A 27,088-nucleotide genomic window follows, 5' to 3' on the forward strand; every position below is an offset into this window, starting at 1 on the left:
CTGTGGAATGCCCTTCCGGACAACCTCAGAGCCTTTCTTTATAAAATACATTTTAATTTATTAACTTGTTTTATCTGTCTCTGTGCTTTTACTTAAGTCTTCTTATTTTAACATTTTTATTACCATAGCACTTTGAGATCTCTGGTAGATGTATAGTGCGTTACAAATAAAATGTATTAATATTATTATTTATGTTATATCACCCCCCCCTCCCCCATCCATAATGCTACACAGTATGCAAATGTGGAAGTCAATACCCCTTACTCTGCAGACATAGGGGTGTAAATGCGAGAACCTCTCAAGTAATTGAGGTCGTAAAAATCGTGACCCACTTTTGGACTACAAATGAGCACCACACAGTGAACATGCAAGTACATGTACACATGGTAGAGCCATCTGATTTAGGGTGAGGGAGCATCTGTGCAGTTTGTGTGTGTGTGTCGTGGATGAATGTGCTTTATATACGTATTTATTCTGTATTGTCAGAGCAGGGACAAATCAAAGAACACGGGGGAGGGGGAGGAATACACCCCACAATTCCTGTGGAGAAATGAGAAACATTTTCCCTGTAAGTCACAGACTCGCTCCTGGCCACAATCTCGGCTATTATATTCCAAGGCAAGAGTCTCTGCCAGACAGCCATCAAAAAGATGGATTATGGATATCATTTCTGCACAACTACTGAGCATATATGCCTCACTGTATTGCTTTTGTTGATAACTTCCAACATTTTGTACGCCCGCCTCAATATTTGAAGTAGTGTTAAATCAAGAGGCGACTAAAAAAAGAGCTCTGGGGAATGCCTTTAAAAGGGTTTTTGTGCATTAAAAATAACAATTGGCAGCAATGTGCAAGAGTGATTGGTGAACAAGCAGGCTCATTGTCCTAGCTTCTCCTCCAAAGTCTGTTTTCCTATTTGCTGATGTGATGATGCCACAGGTTTGTTGTTGCTACCTTGAAGTAAAAAGTCTCACAGCTCACCTGCTCCTGTTGCCTTCTGTGCTGATCTTCTGGGGAATGCGGTTGGATCTTGAGGCCCCTCTGGAGGTCTGGGTTGTTATGATGCACAGAAGGCAGGTTGAGGGACTTGGGTCTGCTGTCATGGCGGTGGTGAGCGAGTGGGTAGCTGGCTGTGTTGGGCTTGGCGTGCAGGTAGTCACCTGTGGGCGGGTCTTGCGCCAGTTCTTCCGGACTTTGATCGGTGCCACTACTGAGGCTCCCCATGCTCATACTCATCTTGATCTCAGCAACTATTAGGTCAATGTCCTCCTCCGCTTCCTCACCCGTCTCCCCCTCTACCACTAACACCTTCCGGCCTCGGAAGGGAGAGACGTGCACAGAGTTGCCATTGTCCTCCGGGGCGTAGTAGTCCCTAGTATAGGCCCTTTCATGTCTCTCATGTTCATCCCCTTCCTCATCTCCGTCGTCATTTGGGCAGTACTCCTCGCTTTCTGCATCCTCCTCATCCTCCTCATCAGGCCGACAGGTGTGTTGGGCATCCTGCATGACAGCTTGTTGGTGGTGATTGTGATGGTCCAAGATTGGTTCTGGTCGTCCATTGTATATTTGTTCATCTGGATCCTGCTCCACCACCTCACAGCGTACCTCCCCCTCGCCCTCAGGCCACTCCTCCACTCTCTGCCTCTCACTACTGGCCCACTGCTCTTCCCTGTCTGGACCCTCCTCCGTCCACTCCTCGCCACCTTCTTCATCTCCTTCCCTCCATGCCTCTCTCATGCCTTCCTCCTCTTCTCTCCATTCCTCCTTGGCTGCACTTGCTTCTTCTTCTTCTTCTTCTTCATCTTCTGCCCACTCCTCCTCTCTCACCTCCGCCTCGCCCTCCTCAGTCCACTCTTCAACTGCTTCCTCGGCGTGGCCTTCACCTGGCTGCGTGGTACAGGCGCGCTCGTGACCGTGTTTGCAGTCTCCCTGGCTGCTGCAGTCCATACCTTCCATGTAGCTCTCATCCTCGGGGCAGTAGCGGATGTAGTAAGTAACACCTTCATCCTCCTCTGCCAGACCTGGAAGAGTTAATGATCATAAATATTTGTGCTTATAGAGCTTACAAATGGAGCAATCAAACACCAAAATTTGCATGTTTCTCTGAAGAAAATAAAACATCTTTGGCAGAGCGTACCTATAAAGCGGCTCAAATCATAAAAATTGAGTAAGACAGTGTTTCCCTGCTGGATCACAAATTTGAAACAATGTTGGTAGGCAAGTCTGAATTTAGAGGAGCGTGTCTTCAGTGTAGCATCATCACATTGGGCATTGGTAATTTCCGTTAGCCCATGTTAGGCGCATTACATTAAATGTTAGCATTAAGCTAGACTTTTCCAGGACGAAATCAAATGGTTTGGTTGAATGTTTCAGTGTTTAAATATAATATTTTTAATCCTCTCTTTTTTTATACCGTGTCAGTTAACTTCAAGAGAGAGAGAGAGAGAGAGAGAGAGGGAGAGACAGAGAGAGAGAGAGAGAGAGAGAGAGAGAGAGAGAGAGAGAGAGAGAGAGAGAGAGAGACTGACCAGGTACAAAGGAATATTGAAATTGTTGAAAAAAAAAAGTAAAAAAAAAAAAAAATACACATCAACGTATCAATGGCATCCCTTCATGCTAACGGTATGTATCTTGATATAAATTAATGGTAAACATATTTTTAATTAAGATAAATTTAATAAATGAATAATTACTGAAAAGTTCAATTATATACTTCATTAGAGAAGCTTAACTGATAAATTACTGATAAAACAAAATTAAGATAACATTTATTGTGCAAATTTCAAGTCAGAATTAAATGTTAGCTACTTTATTACGGTCTTTATTATTTTCGGTAACTTGGTGTTTTGCTGTTTATTATTGGTTACTCTCCACTTTAACCGGTTCCAGACAGACCAATGTGGCAAGTGCACTTTATCACACAAGCCCGTATTTGGGTGTTTTTCAACGTCATTTTGATAGCTTAGCAATTATCATGGCTCGCCGTCTTTATCCCAGTCTTTGTGATAATGCTACATACAGAAGTACAGCTTTTTCGCTGCCATGTAGGTGATGATTACTAGTGACATATGCTAAGTAGACACCGCATACAAATTGAACTTTTGCCTTTGCATCATGATTAGCGATCCAGCCGCAGCTCATATGTAGCTTGCAAAATACTGTGCAACACGCATTCCCCAGTATGAACAGTATAAAACAGCGAGTTGATGCAGGCGTATGGAGGGGATACAAATACGTAATCAACATGCATTACCGCAATTGGACTGTGGACTCCAAATCTCAACCTTAGGGCAAAATCATACCTTAAATTGAATATACTGTCTATATTTTGCACCACTAGGTAAGACTTTACTATATCAGAAATGTTCACCTATTGCGGGAGGGTCTGTATTGTACCCCCAGAGATAAACAGGTTCACTGTAATAATAATCATAACTTGGATTTATGTCGCGCTCTTTATGGGAACAAAGGATGCTTGTGGTACATATTCTTCACCCCCCAAGCAAGAGAGTAATGACAATCTTTAAAGCACATCTACTAGCGACTGAACAAATGGCAACAGACAAAATGCATTATCCAAAAAGATGACTGTTGAAGAAAAATACGATAACATAAAAAACATAACACATTGGAACCTTCTAAAGTCATACAGTTCAGAATTTGACCAACATTTTGCAAAAGAAACCTCTGAGGTAGCAGAGCTAGATGATAGCTAGAGATCAATGAGCAAATATTAAGAAATTGTGGTTGCATGTTGCAATACTTGCTACAAAGAATGACATGCCTCAAAGCAGGTTATTAGGACTAGTGGAATGAGAGAAGAAAACAAGTCACAAACTCAAACATGTTCGACTTCAACCATGCCCCGATACCTTTGTCCTGATAATTCATAAACAATATAAACGTTTCTTTTTAATAGTTTTATTTGGAAGCTAGAGACATCCGAATTATGCAAAACGTCTTACAACTATTTATTTACACAGCGTAATCGGATGATAGAAATGCAAAAGAAAACAAGACCAACTTGATGAGGTTGAAATATTTTTTTTTGCTCATCTTATTCACTGATGACATCACTCACCGTCATCATAGTCTTCCTCATCCTCTGAAGTGTTGTTAATGTAGTCAGAGCACGAGTCATCATCCAGGCTGTCAGCTCCATCGTGAAAGTCTGCCTGGTTGTGGTTATCTTGCTCATGTTCAGGCGTCGAGGGTGTTGCATGTCTCTGCTCCTCTAATTCTACATCCGGTTGATTGTTATACCGCTTCAGTTCAACATCTGCGTCCACATCCACTTCCGGACAGCTGGGAACCTCATCCTCACACTTGAGAGAGGAATAATGTGCCTTACAGGTTCGGGGAAGGGGCTTGGGCACATGTGATTCCTTGGGGTAGCGGGTCGGCCGCTGCCGAGGGTGGATGACTTTCAAATCACATGGTTCTGGATGATGAGCTGTGGGACAGGAGGTGGCTACTGGAGGAGCCACACTGTGGGTCCCGGGCCTCTTAATTTGAGCCATGTTTGGTGGTTTACAGGCCATGCATTGTTACGGTTCACTCCTAAAAGCAACACAAAGACACACAGATGCAAAGATATGAGCATGGTCCACTTCAAAAGTCACAATACAGCGTGTACAGGTTGATATTATTAACTCATTCACTCATTTTCACTGAAGCAACCCCCTTCGCTCCCGGCTGTTTTACTGGATTTTGACCGATTTTGCAAGGCCCACAGAATATTGTGTTCTATTGCTCTAAAAACATGGAACCTACCAAAAGAGAGATTAGAGTCTCTTCTTTCATCAGGAAAATACTATATTTGTATCTGTTTCCGTTTTGCAGCAATTAGCATTAGACTATATCTGTGCCATAATTATTCACAAACCTGTTGAAAACACTGGGGAATAGAGAGCTTTTTGCAACAGGGCCCTGGTTGATCTCTTATACTCTGCTGCCACCTGCTGGCCGTTTTTTTATAATAACTACCATTGCTTTAAGCAACCTTGTCTGGTCAAAAACTGTTCTGTATGCTGTAGCATAAAAAAAAACATTAAAAAAACATAAATACGTTTTTTGAGACCATGGCAATATTTAAAATAGAAAGTTTTTATGCGTTCTTGGGAGAAAATGGGTTAAGTAAATAATAATACATAATCATCCAGGTAACTCAAAAGAGGCAGCAACAAACCAAACATTACAATTTGGCTGATTTTGTGAAGGAGATTGAAGAAGCTTTATGTGAATGTTGGGGGAATAAAATAATAATCACATTGTAACCAAGTCCAATAGTCCATGCATGCAAAGCAGCATGACACTGCACTTGCAAATGCTATTAAAGTCACCAATTATTACTCAGCTTTCAGGCACACCCTTCAGTGCCCTGCCATCTCTTGTCAGCGTCCATTTGACAGCTTTCCACACTTTACAATTACAATCATAAGTGATTATTGGAACTAGCTATGAAACAGCAAGCTCACACTGAAACACAAGTAGCTACTGAAAAAAAAAACATAGCAACAATCCTCAAGTTAACCAATATTGCATGTGGGCATCAGTGACATGGCTGCTGTGTAGTTCATCAACAGAAATTCATTATTATTAATTATAGATGGACATAAATGTTCACATCAAATATCAGATTGAACAAATATTTTACTGAAATATTGTAAAAGCCTATAGATGGTTAAACCAAGAAAACAAAAACCGAATGAACCTCTTACCTGAGGTCGTGAAATGGGATGTGGTGTGCAATAGCACTGGTGTTAACAACGGCTCACTGTTCACTCCCTTCGCTCTCGCCTTGCTCTTCCCTTCCCCCACCAGCCGCTACACAGCATGCACCTCGCTGACTCCACCCGCCCCGCTTCTCGACATTATATTCTAACATCCGCTTGTTGACGCGCAGCCCCTCCTGAGCAGGGAGCAAGGATCAGTAACTATGGGTAACTGCATCTCAGGGGCGGGGAAAGCTCCCCTTTGACCTCTTCTTTGTTGGATTCCAATATTGAGAAGCGCTTGGATATTGGTAAAATGTTGCCCTAAAATTTTTCTTTTTTTTCTTTTCTTTTTTTTTTTGCATATTCTTATTCAATACTCACAAATTTAAGACAGTGAAAATGAGTTGCTCAGGTCGAAGGTAACAACCAATCACAGCTCATCTTTAGAAAACAGGTGGTGATTGGCCATAGCCAAAGCCCTGAGCTACATTGATGTCATCTTCAGTCAACAGCAAGCGGAAAACTGGCCGCCCCCTGAGATAGATAAAAATGGCTGGATTTTGCTGCATCACTCATATTCCACAAATATAATATTAATCAGAATGTCATATTTAGACAAGTGAGGTCACGTATAGCAAATTACTGTCAAGAAATGTTTAACGTTGACTTCCCCTTAAAGCACCAGCCCCATCTTTTATTGCGAACCTTGAATAAATATAAATATCTAGTTCCAATACATATTGTACCTGTATTTGACTGTCACCCACATATGCCTACATGTGCTGAAATTTTGGTAGTGGTGAAACTCTTTTTAAGTCGCTAAAAATGCTAAACGGGTGTCCATATACTGCCTGTCTACAGAATACCAATAGTCTGCTTTGAGCAGCAACTGGGGAACAATCGAGCCAAGCTATCATCTCCACCGAAGCCATTTCTGTCTGCCACAAAATGCTTTCGCTTGAGTGAGATGGAGCTTTAAATCATCATCGGACACTCCATTTGTTTGGCAGATGCATGTGTGTTGTTTGTTTAAGCAAGGTTGAGGAGGGGAGAAAGAGTGAGAAACAGTCCGAAAGCAGCAGATGGCTTAAGCATAGCGAGGGTCCTGGGAATACTAATGTCTCTGCTTGAATTCTAGGTATGACCTCCAATCAGTCTTGTGAATGAGACCAGGATTTATTGGGAAAGAGAAAATCACCAATTTCTGACTTTGGTAATGGGGCCTCCATGGTTACCATTAGCATATCAATGGAAAGTCTTCCTAACATAGAAACTGACCTGTCTTAAAAATTCAGATAAAGGTTTGCCAAAATGTGTCTTTTCTTTTACTTGAGTACAGACATTCACCAAAGCTTTTAATAGAATGTTTTGCTTGGGGGGGTTTGGACAGCAGAGGTCCATGTTTGTGGTTGTTTACAAACTCTGCGGTGTGGACAGCTCAACGCAAAATGAAAACAAGATAAAGCTAAAACTGTGCTAAATTAGCCCGTTTTCATGAGTAAAATTGCAAACCTGAAAGAATGGACCTTTTCAAAACACTGCTTTATTATAAATGAAAACACTTGAAGCTGTAAATGTTTTAAAATGGAGTTACGCATGCGTGGTTGCCTATATGTCACAGTCATTTATGAATGACGGAACCAAATGAAATGGTTGTTGCATGTGGGCCACTCATGATAGCTGTTCCAGCATACTGTATACACAGTAAGTTTCGTAGTTAATTTTACTCTTAAAAAACTAGTAAACTTTACACTTGCAAGCGTGTAAAATATTAGATTGAAAAAAACAACACTCAAGGGTTAAAGAACAATCATACAACCTTCAGCATGGGAGACAGCCACTCTACCACGCTTACAGTTTGTTGCCATATTGCTGGTGTGTCCAAAAGAAGACAAAAATTGGTCTCGGAAGTACTAGGATTCCACCTGACCTCAGCGACATACTGACACACAGTAAGAGCGGCATGGCTCAGAGGGTAGATTGGCATTCTCCCAACCTGAAGGTTCTGCGATTGTTCCTAAACCTTTAGGTGTTTTTTTCCCCTTTTGTGTTAAGTTTCCTTTCTTTACACTGGGACCGAATATAGTCAATTTTTTTTGGGAGTAAAATTTACTCTATGAAATTTACTGTGCACTTAGTGTGACGAGCGGAGACACATTCTTTCAATAACTCATATCCTCAATTTATACACGCTGACTGTGGGGTTTACAAATATACTTTTTGGTAGGAAAGAGAGGAGACGTATTTGGTGTGATATGTGCACATTAAGCAAGTTTTGTAGATCAGTGTAAATGGGGATTATTCTGATGTTGTCTGTATGTTGTATCTTTAAAAAAAAAAATGCTAACCTTGTAAAAATGTTTTTTTTTTTTGCATTAGCTCTATTAGTCCTACAGTACTATACAATTTCCAACTATTTGTTTCAATTTACTGTAATCTGTAAACTCAATGTATACTCTAATGCAGAGGTGGGCAATCTCGGTCCTCGAGGGCCGGAGTCCTGCAGGTTTTGTAGGTTTCTCACTTCCAACACAAGCTGATTCCAATCAACAGGATCGTTATCAGGCTTATGCAGAGCTTGCTGATGAGCTGATCATATATCAGCTGTGTTGGAGAAGGGCAACACGCAAAACCTGCAGGACTCCGGCCCTCGATGCCCACCACTGCTCTAATGTATGACAATATTAAATGTGGACTCGTCAGACCGCAGCACACTTTCCCTCTTTGTGTCAGTCCATCTGAGATGAGCACCGTTTCTGGGGGTTGTTAATATACAGTATGGCTTTCACTTTGCATGTAAAGTGTTAACTTGCTTTTGTAGATGTTGTGACAAACTATTAAGTGACAGTGGTTTTCTGAAGTATTTCTGAGCCCACGTGTTTATATCCTTGACACAATGATGTTGTTGTTGTTTTTTTAATGCAGAGCCACCTGAGAGATAGAAGGTCATGTACATTCAATTATGTTTTTGTTGTTGTTGGCCTTGCTGCTTACGTGCTGAGATTTCTCAAGGTTCTCTGAAACTTTTGATGGTAGTAAGGGTCATAGATGATGAAATTACAAAATTCCTTGCAATTGTACATTGAGAAACATTCTTCAACTGCTGGACTATTTGCTATTTGGACTGTTAACTTATGACCACAACATCTATAGTATAATAGGTATCAGTATTCTAACAGTCTTTGTTGCCTTTACACTGAAAATTGGATCACTAACAGAAACAGACTATGTTCGAAAAGGAGTGTCTCCTCAACAGTCTCATTTAGATTCAGCATTTGTTCTCCTTAAAGCCTCCCACTCACTTTCAAGACGACAACAAGGGAGCGTTGCAGGAGGCAGGAAAAGGAGGAAAGCAGAGTTGGTTAGCAGCGGGAATGGCACATGACCAAAGAAAACCCATTCCACGCTCCCCTCTCATTCTGCTTGCCAATGTCCATCTTGCCACCTCAAGCACAACTACACCCTTGACCGTTTCCACAGCAACTCCTGTCTTTTGTTTTTTTGTTTTAGCACAGTGTCTCAGAGAAGGATCTAAGCCAATTATCAAAAAGACTCTTCCAGAGAATGAACATTTAGCATTCAAATAGAGTCACTGTGCTGATGTAAACTATTTTTGCAAGTTTGGACACTTGTAACGGCAACTGTGAAGAGTAAACACTCCCATCCTATAGATGAACAACATTATAGACACACCATATTCAATCTAAAGTGACAATAACAGCCTAAACAGTTATAGTTATAACTGAATCCCTGGCAAGGAAATCCAACATTGACAAAACTGAAATCCAAATATGGCAACAATCAGAACAAAGTCTCTGGCTTTGCCATACATCCTTGTTATGCTGTAGTTATTTTTTGTCAGTGATTAGCTAAATATTTTATAGTAATGATGATATTTCATTCATCCTGCTTGAGTTCTCTTTTGACCTCGTGGTTATAAATACACAAAAATTGATCTGGCCAGCTGAAGATTTGAAACCCACAAGGCTAGACCGAACTGTGAATTGCTACTAAAATCGCAGGGAAGCTCACGGTTTGAATTACTCGCTGAATGACGCAATGTTCCACCAAATCTTACAGGTCTTTTTCAGACCTCTCTAAAATCCATCCTTTCTCTGGCCTGCAATCCTCATTAAGTGTCATCTTTTAATCAAGTCCAGTTATTTGTTCACAGCCTTCGCTCTCTTTGCCTCACTCAAGTATTTTGAATCCAGAATAATAGCAGCAGCTCAAAACTATTGAGCCTGGTGGCCACGGGTTAATGTCCAGTTAATGAACATTTGGTCATTGCCTAATAATTCTATTTTGACAGGATGATACACTGTAAGAAAAAGTCTATTCCACAAAAGTATATCAAGAACCAGGTTGTACCTCTCAGTCTTTCAAGGTGACAGAATCTCTTGAAATCTGCTAACAATATTCATTGAAATTGGAGATGGCAATTGTACCTATAGTCCATGCAAAAGTCAAAAATCTCTATGTGTAGTTGAGAGATAAAGGGAGCAGGTCTTGTAACCCTGGCATGTTAATATGAATTAGTGATAGGCACCTGAAGTTTTACCATGAAAGAAAAAAAAAAGATAAATAATCTGTGTCAATTCAAACAAGTCAAAATGTCTATGTATCAATGGACTACTGTACAATCGTGACTAGAGAAAATTCAAACCACAGCTTTCAGGCTCCCTCTGGCTTCTCATTTTGCCTCTCGTGAACAGAACAACGTAAAACACTTCATATCAACAACAATGCGACTCGACAATCAAACCTGTGAACGTCTCCTCATTCTCAGATGGAGCATGAATACAAGTCGTGTTTTAGTTTGTGTCCCTATCACCACTGGCCAGCTGACATGTAAAGGACTAATTGTGCAGACAGTGACTGCTCAGTCCCCGAGAGGAGCAGCACCACACAAATGACGGACACAAAGAGGCTTGGTGTTGTTTATCAGTCCTGTCAAACCCATTCATTGTGTATGTGGTGAGGTGCGAGGCCGACGTAACGTTGCAGCGCTGCAAGAGAACTTGAAAATGGTTCAACTTGAGAGCGGCGCCGCCGTGACGTCAGACATACTTAACGTGGCACATTCTCTGGAGGGACTGGATCAAGCTCTGCTTCAGTACATAACAGAAATTGTTGACATTTATGGTTCTCTCAATGAACTGTAGCTCCCCATTGCCGGCAGCACTCATGCAGCTCCAGACCATGACATTCTCACCACCATGCTTGACTGTAGGAAAACACACTTGTCTTTGTTCTTCTCACCTGGTTGCCGCTACGCACACTTGGCACCATCTGAACCAAATAAGTTTATTTTAGTCTCGTCAAACCACAGGTCTCAAATTTGTAGGTGCTGATATTCATCCCAACCGCTTCACACTCGGCTGCAACCCACCAACATGGCGCATTCGAGGTACATTGAAAATGTTGGGAACTTGCTAATACACCACATAATTTAGTACATTAATAATTATTTAATTACATAAATTATAATGTTTTTTGAAGCTTGTGACAAGCCAAGATCGAAATTTCGATTAATTGCCCATCCCTACGAAATATAAGCATCAATTACGAAATTTGACCTCTTGACCGTGTGCGCTAATAGGCTGTCTACCCACGTCTCTCGCTGTTGCATCCCAATGTACTGCAAGTGTGCAGTGTGTGTCCATGTGTGCATCTGTCACATCAATCCATGTGAAGCAGTGGCAGGTTAAGCAGGAAATGCAACACCTCCCAGCATCCTTCATGCTTTACTGAACCCAAGGAAACACACAAGTCAGAAGGGAAGACGGAAATTAGCAGTCCTCCATGTTTTAGGTTTTTTATTTTTCTATCCCCCACCAACTGCTGTGAAAGTATTTGAACATCAAAACACAACATCCATTCATGTGTTGTTGTGTCATGTTGTGTAAACAGACCAGGATTTTCCCTATAAGTGCATTTGCTTTTGAGAGACTGAAATGACAACAGGAAGTCCCACAATAACTACAAAGGTATGTTGATGAAGTTAGGGCATTTTTTCAGATGTTCGCTTGCAGACAACAAGAACACAATAATCACAGCAGCAAGTGCAGTTTGACAGAGGAGGCAGGTCTGTAATGTAATGTATGATTCACAGCTATTTTCAGAGATCTTTGGGGAAGTGTCCCTCACAATGTTCTGTAGAACTCCGCAAATCAGAAGGATTATCTGCCTACAGGCTTGATATAGGAATAGGATATTTATATTTTTTCATCTTGGTGTTGAGCTAAAGGAGGTATATCAAGTATGAATGGGAACACTTGCAAAATATCAATACTCATCCATCCATCCATTTTCTTAACCGCTTGTCCTCACAAGGGTCGTGGGGGGCGCTGGAGCCTATCCCAGCTGGCTTTGGGCAGTAGGCGGGGTACACCTTGAACTGGTTGCCAGCCAATCGCAGGGCACACAAAGACAAACAACCATCCACACTCACAATCACACCTATGGACAATTTGGAGTGTTCAATTAACCTGCCATGCATGTCTTTGGAATGTGGGAGGAAACCGGAGTACCCGGAGAAAACCCACGTAAGCACGGGGAGAACATGCAAACTCCACCCAGGAAGGCCGAAGCCCGGACTCAATCTCACGTCCTCTGCACTGGTAGGCGGACGTGCTCACCAGTCAGCCACCGTGCCGCCCTATCAACATAAAATCACTATCAATAATCAGTTAAACCATAAATCCATAAATTCATCTATATTGACTATTAAAGAAAAAAAACATACCTTTATTAATTTTGTCAAGTCAATTATGAGGAGAAATCAATCAATGACAAAGATGTCAGCCAACAGATACAAAGCCTTAGTCAACATGCTGTGCTGAGTACTAATTTCACAATCCCTATGGATGAGTCTGGAGGTCATAAGGGATCGAAAGGACATGGGAAGAGGATGTGAACGACGGCCTCACAAGGTCTGTCTCACCAAAGCAACCTTCGCCAACAACCGAGCCAATCTGTGATGACAGAAATCAGGATTATTGGATCTGTCATTTGAATCCCCTTACATCACATCACTGTCACTCTGCTCTAAATCCATGCCATGGACATTTGCATCATTTAGATCATGTAGTATTACGGCTAGCTAACCACTGACATGCAATGAGCTAATGTCATTGAAGTTGAAGTTCAGCACAAACATAAAAGTGAGAACACATTAACTATGATAACTAATGATAACTAATTGCTAGAAAGGACAGGACACAAATCTATACAGTAATATGAAGCTATCCCACACAAATGTGAGCTATTGCATGTAGTGCAAGCTGAAACTATTCTTTCTTGAGAGCGGGTAGTATTTTGAGGGGGAGAAAAATCTATGCTTCTCTGGCTCGCTACCATATCATTGCCATGGGCAAAATCAACAACAACCATGATATACGCTGGGAAATGGTGGAAACGTGGTGGTGGTCGATGATGGATGGTCTTCAAGTGGGTAAAGTTATGAAGGTTGTATTGCACTGTCAGGGTGATAGAAAACTCTATTAGTTTCTCCCTCGCAAGAAGGAAGAATGCTGTTGCAAATTAATAAAATATGAGCAAAGAAGTGTTGAGCCGCTCCCAATGCTTCTGAACGCTCCTCTGTGGTTTTACTTCTTGTCAATCAGGACCCGTTGACTCAAGCACTTGTTTACAATATATTTTATTGTTTCTATTTACCCACATTTGTTCTCTAAAAATGAATTATGTGTATTTACATTGAACTGTGTATTACCATTGGCCTTATAATTAACAGTAGTGTGATCATTAGGATGCTAATGATTACTTAAGTACAGCATCTGAAACAATAACAATAGGGAGGTAAATATGATTACTCTATATAAACACCAATATGACACTTTTACTGTATTAGGATATCATAACCCTGTATTCGGTAAGACGGAAGTAGTCTTTAAAAAAAGACATAGTTGCAAAAAGGGCAAACAACGCATGCGGAAAAACAACAACAACAACAACCTTTCAAAATACTTTGGATGTAAATGGACCGGATGTTCGGGAAATTCCCGATGGCTATCGCGCACCTGCTATCCACTGTAGTAACCACCGTCCCCGGAACTTCTAAAACTAAGTTTTAAGTTATTCACAGGAATGAGTAAGGATCAATAATCTTCAAAGTAATTATTCAGAAGCTTTGAAATGTCACACCAGTGTGTACATTTTAATGCCGGACATTTGAATTAACAGGTCCATATTTATTTTTTTATCCAACAGTGATCATTTACACAAATTTAATGTTGTATTACATTAGATAATGGTTAGCATGGGAATTAACAGTTGTATACACTCAAAAAAAAAAAAAAAAAGTTGGGTCAAAAGTAACCCAATTATGGATCAAAAATGGACCGATCCACTTTGTGGGTCAATTTGACACAACTTTCTAAGTTGTTTTATACAAAATTAACCAATTTTTTGACCCAAGTTAAGGATCTGACCAATATTTATGAGTTGTTTCACACTAAAATACCCATTTCTTGACTCAAAGTTGGGTCAAATTGACCCAAGTAGAGGATCGGTCCATTTTTGACCCATAGTTAGGTTATTTTTGACCCAACTGTTTTTATAGTGTATATCTTTGATTATGTCACAAAGATGCAACTTTCTGCAAAGACGTCCTTATCATGGGTCACAAAAATGTTGTGTTATCATTTAAAAAGTCACAGCTTACAATGGAATAAAAAAAAAAAGTTTCTCTAGCTGTTTGCAGCTGACTGAGTGTGAGTGGGTGAGACGTATGCTGCCACTTGCCAAACTGAGTATATGTGAGGGGAGAGGTCAGGTACTCAGTGTGCAGCACAGACAGACAGCAGCATGACAGAATCCCTTGCCACAATAAAACATAAGTAAATTGATTACACATTGACTGATCTATTGGTCATACACAATAATCGACACGTTAATTTATCAATTTGGGCTCTATTCAGCATATGTAAGAATTTTGCACAATTATATGGGAACAATTTGATGTAAGATGAACTAAATTGTCTTAAATAAATGTGAGTTTTACCTTTCCAGAATTTTAGGGATGAACTTGTCCCCAAGAGCATACGGGAAGAGGACTTATACAGACAAGGTAGCGAATTTTTGACAAAAGCTACTTTGCAATGCTTGATGATGATGACACATCTCATCCTCATGGGTCCAGTAACATAAAGTTGCTGTCGACTCTTGGCGGTTTTCTAAGAAACATACTGCAGCAGCAACGTTGCTAGTGTCACGTATAGGTCGTTTTTAAACCAAAGCTAGTGGGTGCGCTGAAGAGAGGTGTGGTTGTTTGAGTGATGACAGTGCCAGTGGATTCGTTCAACTATTCATTTTCAATATTGTTCATCCAGTTCAGGGTCACCAGGACGCTAGGGCTTATCTAGCTATCAGGCATGCACCAAGTTCTCACTGCATAGAACTTACACACTCCTCTACGTGCTATAGTGAGAACCACTGACACTCACTTTCCACCAAGAGACAATTAAGAACCTTCATTTGCCCATCAATTGTCTATACCGCTTATCCTGACTAGAGAGCATGCAAACCTGACAGAGGAAGGCCGGACCCCGGAACCACAAACCTCAGGATTGTGTAGCAGATCTTCTAGCCATTCGGCCACTGAGCCACCTAAGAGTCTTTCATGAATGCAAAATATTAAGAAATCATTTTGTGAGTATGCAAACAAAACCAACATAGACACCAAGGAAACAGTTCAACTGAACACAGAAAGCTTCCAATTTTAAAACTAGACATAATCTCACTTTGTGTGAGATTGTAATGCTAACCAGTACAACTTTGTGCTGCCAAAATACTTTACAATGACACTAATATGACAGACATTTACATTGTTTTTTGAGGAATGGTACATTGAATACTAATCCCAACAGTCACAGATGATCAAAGTATTTTTAAAACAGGGGAATTCTGTACAGATGAGAAATGAGCAGAGAGATCCAATTTTCTTTCAAGATACAAATCAAAGGAAAAACAGGAAAAGAGCTTGAAACTTGAAGATGAGCAATGTCTGGCAATTTACAATTGATCATGACAATTGTAAATTGTCATGATCTGACATCAATCTTCTGCCATGCATAAAACAAGGCGCCTGTGAACCAGTTCAGTAGTTATCCATAATGCTGTAGAAACAAAAGCAATAAACAAAGAAAGTTGTATTCTTATGCAGACCTTAAAAAACTCACATGAACATAATTATTCTGAAGCAGAATAAAATGTAATTTACCAAACGTGGTTACAACCATTTTCAGAGACTAATTTTAATATTGCATTTTATTGGTTTCTGTATAGATGTGTGTTATTTATTATCAGTTGTGTTTTAATGTGCTACAAATTGTACATGGCTTAAAAAAGGATTCCTTTCACTTATTTTATTTTCTTCACATCTTTTATTTTCTCCACATAGGCCTACTGGATGTTAGCCTTGACATTTGAGCTTCTCATGAAGACACCCACTCCATTCTCATTATCCGGTCCATTCTGTTGATTTTTCAGTTATTATGAGAAGGTTACGAGTCTGTAGAAGCAACACGACTGCACACTCAACAGTCAACGCTGTGTTTATGTTGCCTTGCAGACCAGTTTTGTGCTTGCGTCATGAGGTTCACTTGGTATTGTTTAAAAAAATGTGCGTTAACGAGTGAGTGGTGTGCTTCATCACCAGCTCTGTAATGTGCCTTGACCTTGAGATAACAATTAATATTGACTTGACTATACCAATCTATCTATCCATCCATCCATCCAAAGTATATATGTATATATCCATAACCAGTTAAGGGTGTACCCTACCTACTGCCCGAAGACAGCTGGTATAGGCTCCAGCACCTACGCGACCCTTGTGAGGAATAAGCGATCACGAAAATGGATGGTATTGGAGTAATCCAAAAGTAATCAAGTTATATTACTTTAATATTATGGCGCTTGGATTATGTTACTACATACCTTAACTAGTAAATGTATTGGAATACATTTTAAAAATAACTCTTTACTATACAGTGCATTTGATCGTGTTGTTTGGTGAACTCAGTTAGTCAAGATATTAATCCGGTAGTAGTTATTGTTGAAGTTTTCCAGACTGAGCCAGTGAATTGATTTACAGTTTTTCTCCATAGATTTGGCACATCTCTTGAAACTGAGATGACATTTTCAAAACTGCAAGCTCATTTGGCCAAACAGACTTACATTTGTGCACATCCTACCAGTGCATTAGCAAAAGCACATATCTATCCCAAAACTGCTCACACATGCTTCACTCCAAGTTCCTTTCCCAAACAAAGACATACATATACATACATATACATACATACATATACACACATATACAAATACATACATACAACATACTGTCACAACTGCAAAGATCCTTCTCTATTGCTTTGGCTCATCGGCATTTACTTAGTGCTTTTGCCAAAGGTAACTTGGATGATTTTGCACAACACCATGGATCATCTGCAAAACCTCATATCTCTCCCAAAACAGCTCACCTATGTGTCAAAATCTAATTTCTATGTCATACAAGCAGTCATTGCACCCACAATGCATAGTCCTTTTAGCATTCTGTGAGCACTACAAGTGAAAATCATTAGATGTTTTAAATTGTCACAACAGCAGAGGTGCCGCTAACAAAATACAATTATATATAAATCAGAGGGGAAAAAGGATTTTACAAGAGCAGTTTTCAAAGTTTGCGATTTGACATGCTCCACTCACAGTCAAGGAAATTGCAACAGTTTTTATTCACACAAAGTTACTTAAACATTAGAGCGCAACAAAAGAAAGTGTAAGCCGAATTCTGTATATTTATGAAAAACTAATAACAAAATATATCTAGCGCACAGCGTACATGAAGAACCAACTGTAACACTTTCATTACACAGTAAATTATGTAGAGTAAATTTGACTCTACTTAGAGTGACACCAAATAGACTCGATCAGTTTTAGAGTAATATTTACACTTGGAAGACAGTAAAATAAAGAATTGAAAAAATAAAAGTCACTCAAGGGTTGAGGAACGAACTCACAACCTTCAGCTTGGGAGACAGCCGATCGACTCCCTGAGCAACAGCGCTCCTGCTGTGTTACTGTAGTAAGTATATCGCTCGTGTCAGATGGAATCTTCATAACTCCAAGACCAAAAACATCTTGGAGCTAAGCAAACAGTAGAAGTGGCGTAGCTCAGGAGGTACTGCAGCTGTCTCCCAACCTGAAGGTTCCTCAAACCTTCAGTGATTTTTATTCCCCAATCCTTTATTTTAGTCTCTTCCAAGTGTGAATATTACTCTAAACTGAGTCTATTTGGTCCCACTCAAAATAGAGTCAAATTGTGATATGCTTGACTAATTTTGCCAATTGAACAGATGATTTTGCATATTATGACTTACACACTGAAATCATGATGACATGTTTTGGAAAGAACAGCCATTAGACTGAAAAACAACTAATTCAGTTCGATCAGCAAGATCTATCCATTTGGAAAAAGTGCTAAATGTGGGCACATTGTGCTAACTGTAGGCTAAATGAACACAACCATTTGCACAGAGGCAATTGAGACATTACGAAGTGCGAAGACGTTGGCAATTTGACGAAGGCAATGAGAAATACCATTCAGTTGAGACCAATTGTAAGGTAGTTTAGGATTAGTCTAGTATAGATTAGTCCATGGTATTTTGAAAATGTCATTTCAGTTTCAAGAAATGTGCCAAACCTATGCAGAAAAACTACGGTACCCATTATTTATACAACTAAAAACTTTAAAATGTAATGAATTAATGTAATGGGTTTAACCACCTTAAAATATTGTAAAAGCCCATCATGAAATTTTACCAGTTAATATACAAACTCAATTTATAAAAAGGGAAAGTGAGTACAAATTAAGAGGAACAGACATTTTTTCCAAACCTTAATATAGAGCAAAACAAACGATGTATTTCAACCCAAGGTGTCTGGATTGTAAAACAAAATCTTCTCAGTCTATTTTTTTTTTAAAGCATTAAAGCACAATTACTGCAAAAATATGGCAAAAATGGTTGATGGATTGATTGATGGATTGATTGATTGATTGATTGATTGATTGATTGATTGATTGATTGATTGATTGATTGATTGATTGATTGAGCTGCTATTTGTACTTCCCCATTCCTAGTTTTTACGCACCATCTTCATATCACTCTACTTTGCTTGAGTCTACAGAATAACGATTTGCACAAACAGACACTGAAGACGATAAGAAGCCACATGCCTGCTGATCTTTTTACTGATAGTCAGTCACATATACTGTCATTCACCAAATGTAGACACAGCAGTGAGCAGTGGAACATATCACCAGGAAGTCAAATAAATTCCTTATTAAGAAAACAAAAAAAGCTCAGAAGCGAAGAGAAAGGCCCCAGGAATAAAAACGTTCCAATGAGACTGGACAGAAGCTGAGAAATTGATGACTGGTGGAGAAGAAGCGGTAGGGTAAGCACAGAGATAATTGGATGACTCACAGGGGTCGGGCCGGGCCGACCCAAAGAATAGAAAAGATAAAAAAGGAACTAGGGGAACCAATTAGGCCAATAAAAGGAAAGCAGGTCCAAAATGTAACCTTAGATATTGTCAATCATACAAAATCAGAACATCCATACCATCAAAAATAAGCTGTTATCAAAAATACTCAATACAAAAATAAGAAAAACTATGGAAATGGAAGTAATAAAAAAGAAATCAGTCAGGGAAATGAGAGCCGCCCTCTCTTATTCAACCTGTTACCGGTGCTCATTTCAATTGAATAAAAATAGAATGAAATTCTGCATGCGCCGTATACGCTTATCTGCCCCACTAATTGACAAGTGCAATTCCAAAGATGGTGATAAAGCGCTGCCTCCGCCAAGCAAAATATAATCAATGCTGTCTTGTGTTATTGGTTATGTTTTGCAGTTTCCAGTAGCTTTAGAATTCTGGCCTCTAAGCATCACGGTAATGAAATCTGCACTCACTGTTGCCCCATAAGGGTTAGCTTAGCGTAGCCTTCTTTTCGTTATTTACTATCCACACAAGTAGAAATTGCCAAAAACCGTATAACTGACTACTAATGATCAAGCCATGTTTAAAAGACTTGAGGAAGGCCTAATGGGACAAACAAAACAAAAAACTCAATGGTGCTGTTTATTTGTTGTTTTTCAGATTGAATATTCCCCCCGAACATGCTATCCAGCGTACATGCCCACCACACCACCGCCTTGTGTTGAATTTTTAAATTGCTGTAATCACATTTAGAACAAACATATCTTAAATGAATCATCTTTGGACAAAGCTTGTCTGCCATCGGTTGTCAATCAGCAAACACACCTGCCGCGCATGAATGATAAGTATCACTGGAAATACATTTGCTTAATGTATCTATTGACGATACAGCAGCCTTAAAATATGTCACCCAGGAGGACAATTACTTGATGACGATTCCCCTGAGAAGCAGCAGGTGAGGTTCTCTGCGCATCTAAATGCTAATGTTTCCTTCCTGCTCCTGCTCCAAATGCAGACACTAATCGATTGCATTGGCAAACTCAATAAGAACAACGGTGATAGCATACCTAACGAGAAAGGGCTCGTCACAGCATGTTGGTTGTGTTTTTGTGAAAACGTCAAAACTTACAATGGCAGTGTTTTTGCTTTTGAGGAAATGAGCCTCAGAGAATTGAACAGGAAGCAGTAATAACCAGACCGGTCCATGCGTCAGGCTGCCGAATGATAGGCATTTGTATTATGCAACATCCATAATATACCACAAAAACGATAAGAACCAAAATCATTGTCACCGTATTTGTGTTTTTTTTTTTTTTTGCCTCCAGGCCTCTCCTTGCGAAAAAGGAAAATATTAACACTTTGATTTCCATCTCTTGCTGAATGTTGTCCATTCTATTAATGGATTCCTTTTTCAGCAAGCATTCACTCTGGGAACGAGGGATTCCTTTCAGCTTTCTTTCATTTTGGCATTTTGCCTTTCTTCCAATATGACCTGATTTAGTTAGCATGGAACTGATTTGACGCATTCATTTACATGAAAATTCTGTGAAAGCAAAGGAAATATACACACACGTAATACATTATTAAGGAACGTCATCACACAAGGGAATTGAAAGGAATCCAACTTTCGCATTGGTTGTATTGCAAACTCCTATAATGAGCCTGTTCTCATGAAAATTTCAGACGATAAACTGCAAAAATAATGAATTGTTCATTAATATTCAAATCCACATCTTAGAGGTCTTGAACATTTTTCGATATATTTTGAAATACATTTACCGCAGGCCTACTCTGCAAAACCCCTAGGCTACCATTAGATTTGATGTTTAGCAATGTAATTACTAGAAAAGGTTAACGTACCACTGATTGCCACGCCCATCTAAGTGGGGTCAAATTTGCTCTTCCACCCAATGAGGGAGTGGTGAGCAGCAGCAGGGGCTTGCACTCAGGGATCATTTGGCGATCTAAGAACCCAATTCCAAGTTCCAACCCACAACGCTGAGTGTCAAGCAAGGAGTCAAATGGGTCCCATTTTTATAGTCTTTGGTATGACCCAGCCAGGGTTTGAACCCACAACCTACCAGGCTTGGGGCAGACACTCTACCACTAGATCACTGAGTTGGTCGAATTCAGTGGCGTGCAGACCTCCACCAGGGCTTAGCCTTGAATTCATTTAGTTTTGTGTTTGTGATTGTTTGTCTGACTGTTTGCTAATTAAGAGGGGGACTTCCATCGGCAAGTAATCAATTACCAAATTAATCCACAACTGTTTTAACAATCGAGTAATCGATTGGAGTCATGTTTTAATTCAAAATTGTCCAAATGCTTTGATTTCAGTATATCAACAGTAATTGTTCACTGATTTCTGTAGTCCATCATGAAAGGAGACTGATTATCTTCTGTGTTTAATCAAAATACGACATTTGCAAACATCTGTTTTTACTTTGGAAAACAATGGCCGACAATGTAACATAGTACAACATCAATCGCCCACTTTTTTTTTTTAAATCACTATACGAAAATGAAGTGTGAAGTAAAACCAATTACTGGTTAATAAACAGTAATCGGGGGGAAAATGCTTTTGTAATACACTATAATACAAAATAAAAATGCATCTGATTATTCGATTAAATAATCAATAGATTAATCGATTCTAAAAAATATTCGATAGTGACAGCACTACTTCCAAGTTATTGGATGACAGACAATAGATGGGAGGTTCCATGGTGATTTTGGGGCTTGGATGTTTCCAATGACACCTTATTGACTGACTTCTCTCATGCTAATGACTTTCAAAGCACTCCCGGGGAAAGATAAAAGATGTTATAAATAATGAAGTTCAAATATTGACTGGATTTCTACAAAGTCAGTTGAAAAATGCAAATCCACGAGTGCACAAATTCAGAGGAGCTCCTTCAAATAAACAGCCAGAAATGATAGTAACAGAACTTCAAGTCACTTTAGTTTCTTTAATAAAGTATGTTCTATTGTCCTTATTGCTTCCATCTTATTTTGCATTTTCAGATGAGCGTACTGCTTTTCCCCTTGTATAGCCATTGCTTCTACATCCATGTTATTTGTTTGAAATAGATATTTAAAGAGTAAGTAAAAACATGAAGAATTGTCAAGAGTACGAAATGTCATTTCCTGACTGATGTACACAATTTGACCTTTTCTCTGTTAGTACTAAACTAGCCATATTCCAGAGTACAGCATCTTTATCCTCATCCTCAGTTTAATTGCACGAGTTGGCCAGCTCTCAACAGGCACACAATCGCAATATCCATCCATTAAAAAAAAAAAGAAAGTCAAAGAGAGCTCGCATAGCAGAAATACATATTGCAGAGTAATCCACAGTCTTGCTCAATTACTTTTCAAGAGCTAAATGGGCTGATTTGAGTCGTTTGGGATTTCAGCAGTATGTTTCATTTGGAAAGAAGTTAATGCCATTGTAATGCTGCTTTCCATCTCGCATGGCTGAGGTGAAGGCAAATATCGAATCTGATACGTCTCCCTGTAGGCTACTTGAGTTGCTTCTTTTCGGGTACAAATGAACGAGTGACTCTACAGAGAGATCTGACTAATCAATCGGTGTATTCCTAAAACACAGGGTTTATAGAGTAAACATTTTAAGAATTAAGGGCTGCAACTATAAGTGCAATATCGAAATGTTAAAATTACGATATGATACAATATTGTCGTCGTCAGGTTACATTATTGTGTGTTTCTGTATAGCGCTATGGCTGTTTGAAAGTGCTTTATAAATAAAGATGACTTGGCTTGACTAAAAGCAGAAACATCTGTTTTCCTTTTGTGCAGTTCCAGGACCCTCTAATGGTTTTATTTATAAGTGCAGTTTAATTTTAATTAGGCATGTTTTGGCCATCTTTGTTTACGACCGGTTCTAATCGCCAGATGAAGGGCAACTTAGCACGTTTAAGTTCCTCCACAAATTGACTCAATTCACAATGTGTGCGTGCATTAGCAAGGAAGTGCCTCAATGTTAAGTGTTATTAATGATTGTAGGCTATTTATGTACACTATTTGAACTATATGTATATACTGTATATATATATATATATATATATATATATATATAATTAGAACCTCAGCTTATTAGCATCGTATTTACATACAATTGCTCATGTTTATTTCAGCATGGTGAACTACAAAGTACTATTTCTTTGTCGCTGATGTCATTATGTCCCAAAACGCAATGATTTGCTTTTTTAATAGAACAATACCATGAGTTTTATACACTATCATGAGATTTTTTTTTAACGTCTCCGACTTCCCCACAATACCGTGATTAGGGGCGGACCCATTATCGGCCAGGCCGATTATCAGTGCCGATATTTGGCATTTTGACAAATATCGGCATTGGCCTTTTTACAAATCTGAAGGCCGGTGAAGTTGGTATCTCACTGAGTGTGAATGCTTGCGAACGTAGCAAAATTGAGGGTTTTCATCAGGATTTGTAAGATGTTCACAGACAGTTTTTACTTGTCACAAAGAAATTTTGAACATATTCCGATAATTTTTCCCCGTCTGCGAAGATCTTTTGAAGCCTTTCACAAACTCTTGCCATGCATTTGTCGTTTTCATTTATTTCCACTTCATTAAAAAATGATACTGACGCTTGGAATTCCCTACACTTTTTCTTTTTAAAAATGTAACAAAAAAATTTAATTAAGAAATGATGTCGACAGTTTTTAAAACTGTATTTACAGTTATTAACTATTTACTTGCTTATGTTTTTAATTTAGCTTCACACATATTGATGACCATGGAAGCTCCCTGCAATTTTTGTTCAAACTTTTAAACAAAACTCTAAATTCTTTAGATAATTACAATTAAAAGAAAAGTATTATTTACATTTTTTACGCTAATATTTTCTCTTTTGCTGCAAATGAATACCGGCTTGAAACATCGGTTATCGGTATCAGCCTTGAAAAAACCATATCGGTCTATCACTAACCGTGATAATTAATTTGATAATTCTAATTATAATTCCCTTTTCCGGTCCCAATCATGATGCAAAGCCCTTTTTCTTCGTCAAACTTAACTTTATTGATTTTGTTTGCGAATAGTCTATCACGTGTATTTGCATGGCAGAGTTCAATTCAGTATCCTCCCGCTGCAGTATGAATAAAATCCCCGCAGCCTGCAGGGAAGGTGATTGTCCTTGAGTGCAGGTGCTATATTGCAAACTATCGACTAAGCAGCGGAGTGAGACATTCTCAAAGGGATGATTTAGAGGAAGTGGGGCACACTATTAGCAGAAAAGGTGGGAAGATGTGTGAAGGTCCCAAGGTGGAGGATACAACCTGGCAACCCACTCTCAATAGAGCAGCATGTCAACATGTGGGCGTCCCCGACAGTCTTAAATGTTTGTCATAGCTCTGCGGGGGCCCTTTACCTTCTATTGGCACATCCCTGTCTCCATGGACATCACTTTTTTCTTCACACTCCCCTCCAGCTCTCCACTCACTCCACCAATGTGCCACAATGTTAACCCAAATCCAGTGGAACCAACTACTCGTCATATAGGCCACAGTTCAAATTTCTTTAATCAGCATATTAGCTGCGGGCAAAATGTGTAGCACTCATTTTAGAAATAGAAATGCATCAGTTTGATGTCACTGAAGATCAGAAGGAAAAGAGCCTTTTGTCAACACAGAAGGAAGTAAACGGTAGTAAAACAGAACTGATGATGGTCTCATACTTTTGAATGAATTCAATCAAATATTGCAATGAAACCTTGAAAATGAAACGGATGAAAACCACAATGTCTGCAAGCCATGTTGTCTCTGACTCACTGTTATCACGCGGATGGGGGTGGAAACGGGCTCCGAAAATGAAGATGAGGACAAACACTGTGGACGTCGCAAGACTCTGTTTCTGCCTCCCACCCCTAAAACAATGAAGATCAAGCAACAAGCCAGCAAGTGGCTGCCATACCCATGTTGCCATGGGCGCTAAGAAAACACAACTCACCACATATCTATCTATCTATCTATCTATCTATCTATCTATCTATCTATCTATCTATCTATCTATCTATCTATCTATCTATCTATCTATCTATCTATCTATCTATCTATCTATCTATCTATCTATCTATCTATCTATATATCTATCTATCTATCTATCTATTGAGTCATAAGAAGTGTGTGATAGTGTGAGAGATGAAAGATGGAGAGAAGTGAACGAGCTCATTAAGGGAAGGAACTCGCACTTCAATCGTTTGATTACGACGTTCAGGAAAAGGTTATCAATGTGAAAATGAATGTGATCCACAGGGCCGTTAGAAAATGATACCCGAAGAGGTGCTCATATTTGGACCAGTATGAAGTGTAGAGTTGGATGTGACTATGAGCGTCAAAAAGCATATTTTTATCATGAAGTTCAGTGGATGCTATAATAGCAGCGAGGCGAGCCGCCCTATTGTTAGCGCGGATGCAGAACACTTGGCAGATCAGCATCCACCGTTCACCAGGATGCCCTGGAGGAGAAACGCTGACGCCCGATCTGCCGAGCGCTTTTCGACGCTTATCAACCATTCAACTCTCTACTGTCATCGCGTCGTTTTAAAAGTCAGTCTTACCTGGGTAATGTTGTTGTGCCGAATGATTCACCTCTTTTCGGGAGCACTGAGAGCTGGTGCTGGCAGGCCGAGCATCCCTCCGCTTGTCTCAGCGACAGAAAGCGTACCGAGTCTGACAGTAGCGGCGCCCCGGAACCAGCATAGCAACATATGATGAGTCCACTGCGGCTGTCTCGATGGCTGCACGAGCTGGGCTCATTAGCACGCCCGGCCAACAGCAGCTGTGAGAACATATACGGCTCGGCAAATAAAATTACACACGCCTGAAAGGAAATAAATAAATACATAAATAAATAAAATTGAAAAAACAACCACATTATAACAATGACGACATTGATCCGTTGAAATAATGTAACCATGCATACTCTTTGTTTATTTATTTATTTTTTATCATTATTTTTATTTAAATACTACCATATTTAGATCAGGTCAACTGACTAATAATCATATTGCTTGCCTGAATATGACAAAAACTATCAAATGAAAAGCCTGTAGCAGTTTTGTTTTCAAAAGACCATTTGTACAAGAAGTTAAACACTTTAGTCAAAATGGATTTCTGTCCGAACAAAACAAACCAAATCAATATAATAGTCTGGTGGTCACCTCAAGTGTCCCCCAAGGTTAGCGTGTCTCAACTTTGAAATTATATTTTAAATATTAAACCGCAATTTGTCTCTAAAAAAAATCATTTTATACACAAACATAAAAAAAACGCTGGAACGACAAGAGTTGAGTTTTGAAATTAATGAATTCAGTTGGAAATTACACCATCTTCCGTGTTGTAGCTATTACTTAACTGAGTTGGGGGGGTTGTTGAGATTTTCTGGGGCTTCAACTTTTCATTCATACATCAATACTGCCATCTAGTGGACACATCTAAGCATGACGAACAATGGATGCCTATAGTATCTTACCTAAACTCTCTAGTATTTGTTACATCAAATTGTATTTTATATTAAATATTTCATTCCTAACAGGTGGAAGTGTTGTAGCAGATCGGCATCACAGTTCTGATTTTAAGGGGTCAAATGCGGGCTGCCGTCATTCTGTGTGATGTTTGCATTTTCTCTCCATGCTTGCGTCGTTGTTCTCCAACTTCGTACATTGTTCGTGGGTGTGAATGCGAGCATGAAAGGTCCGTATGTGTGCTCTGCGATGTACTTTTTTGTGTAAAAAAATCATATTTCAAATTCTTTTTTTTTAATTTAATCAACCTACAAATATTACATTTTGAAACATTCAC

The 27,088-nt window shown here is 39.4% G+C and overlaps 1 protein-coding gene across 3 annotated transcripts in view; it reads right to left on the reverse strand.

Moving 5' to 3' along the window:
- Positions 1 to 26,017, reverse strand: part of apba2b (amyloid beta (A4) precursor protein-binding, family A, member 2b) — a 44,162-nt gene extending 18,145 nt beyond the window's left edge. For 2 of the 3 annotated variants that reach the window (XM_077563440.1, XM_077563438.1), the window contains exons 1-3: positions 25,846 to 26,017; positions 4,082 to 4,560; positions 982 to 2,021 (exon numbers count right to left, since the gene is read on the reverse strand). In XM_077563440.1, the coding sequence (XP_077419566.1) occupies positions 982 to 2,021; positions 4,082 to 4,541 (1,500 nt within the window). In that variant the 5' untranslated portion in view covers positions 4,542 to 4,560; positions 25,846 to 26,017. Of the gene's footprint in view, positions 1 to 981; positions 2,022 to 4,081; positions 4,561 to 5,720; positions 5,838 to 25,845 lie in introns of those variants that run through there. The other variant, XM_077563439.1, reaches the window with a different exon arrangement.
- Between the last annotated feature and the right edge of the window lie 1,071 nt (positions 26,018 to 27,088).

The sequence above is a fragment of the Vanacampus margaritifer genome, chromosome 4 (assembly GCF_051991255.1).
Source record: "Vanacampus margaritifer isolate UIUO_Vmar chromosome 4, RoL_Vmar_1.0, whole genome shotgun sequence".
Taxonomy (NCBI): Eukaryota; Metazoa; Chordata; class Actinopteri; order Syngnathiformes; family Syngnathidae; genus Vanacampus; species Vanacampus margaritifer.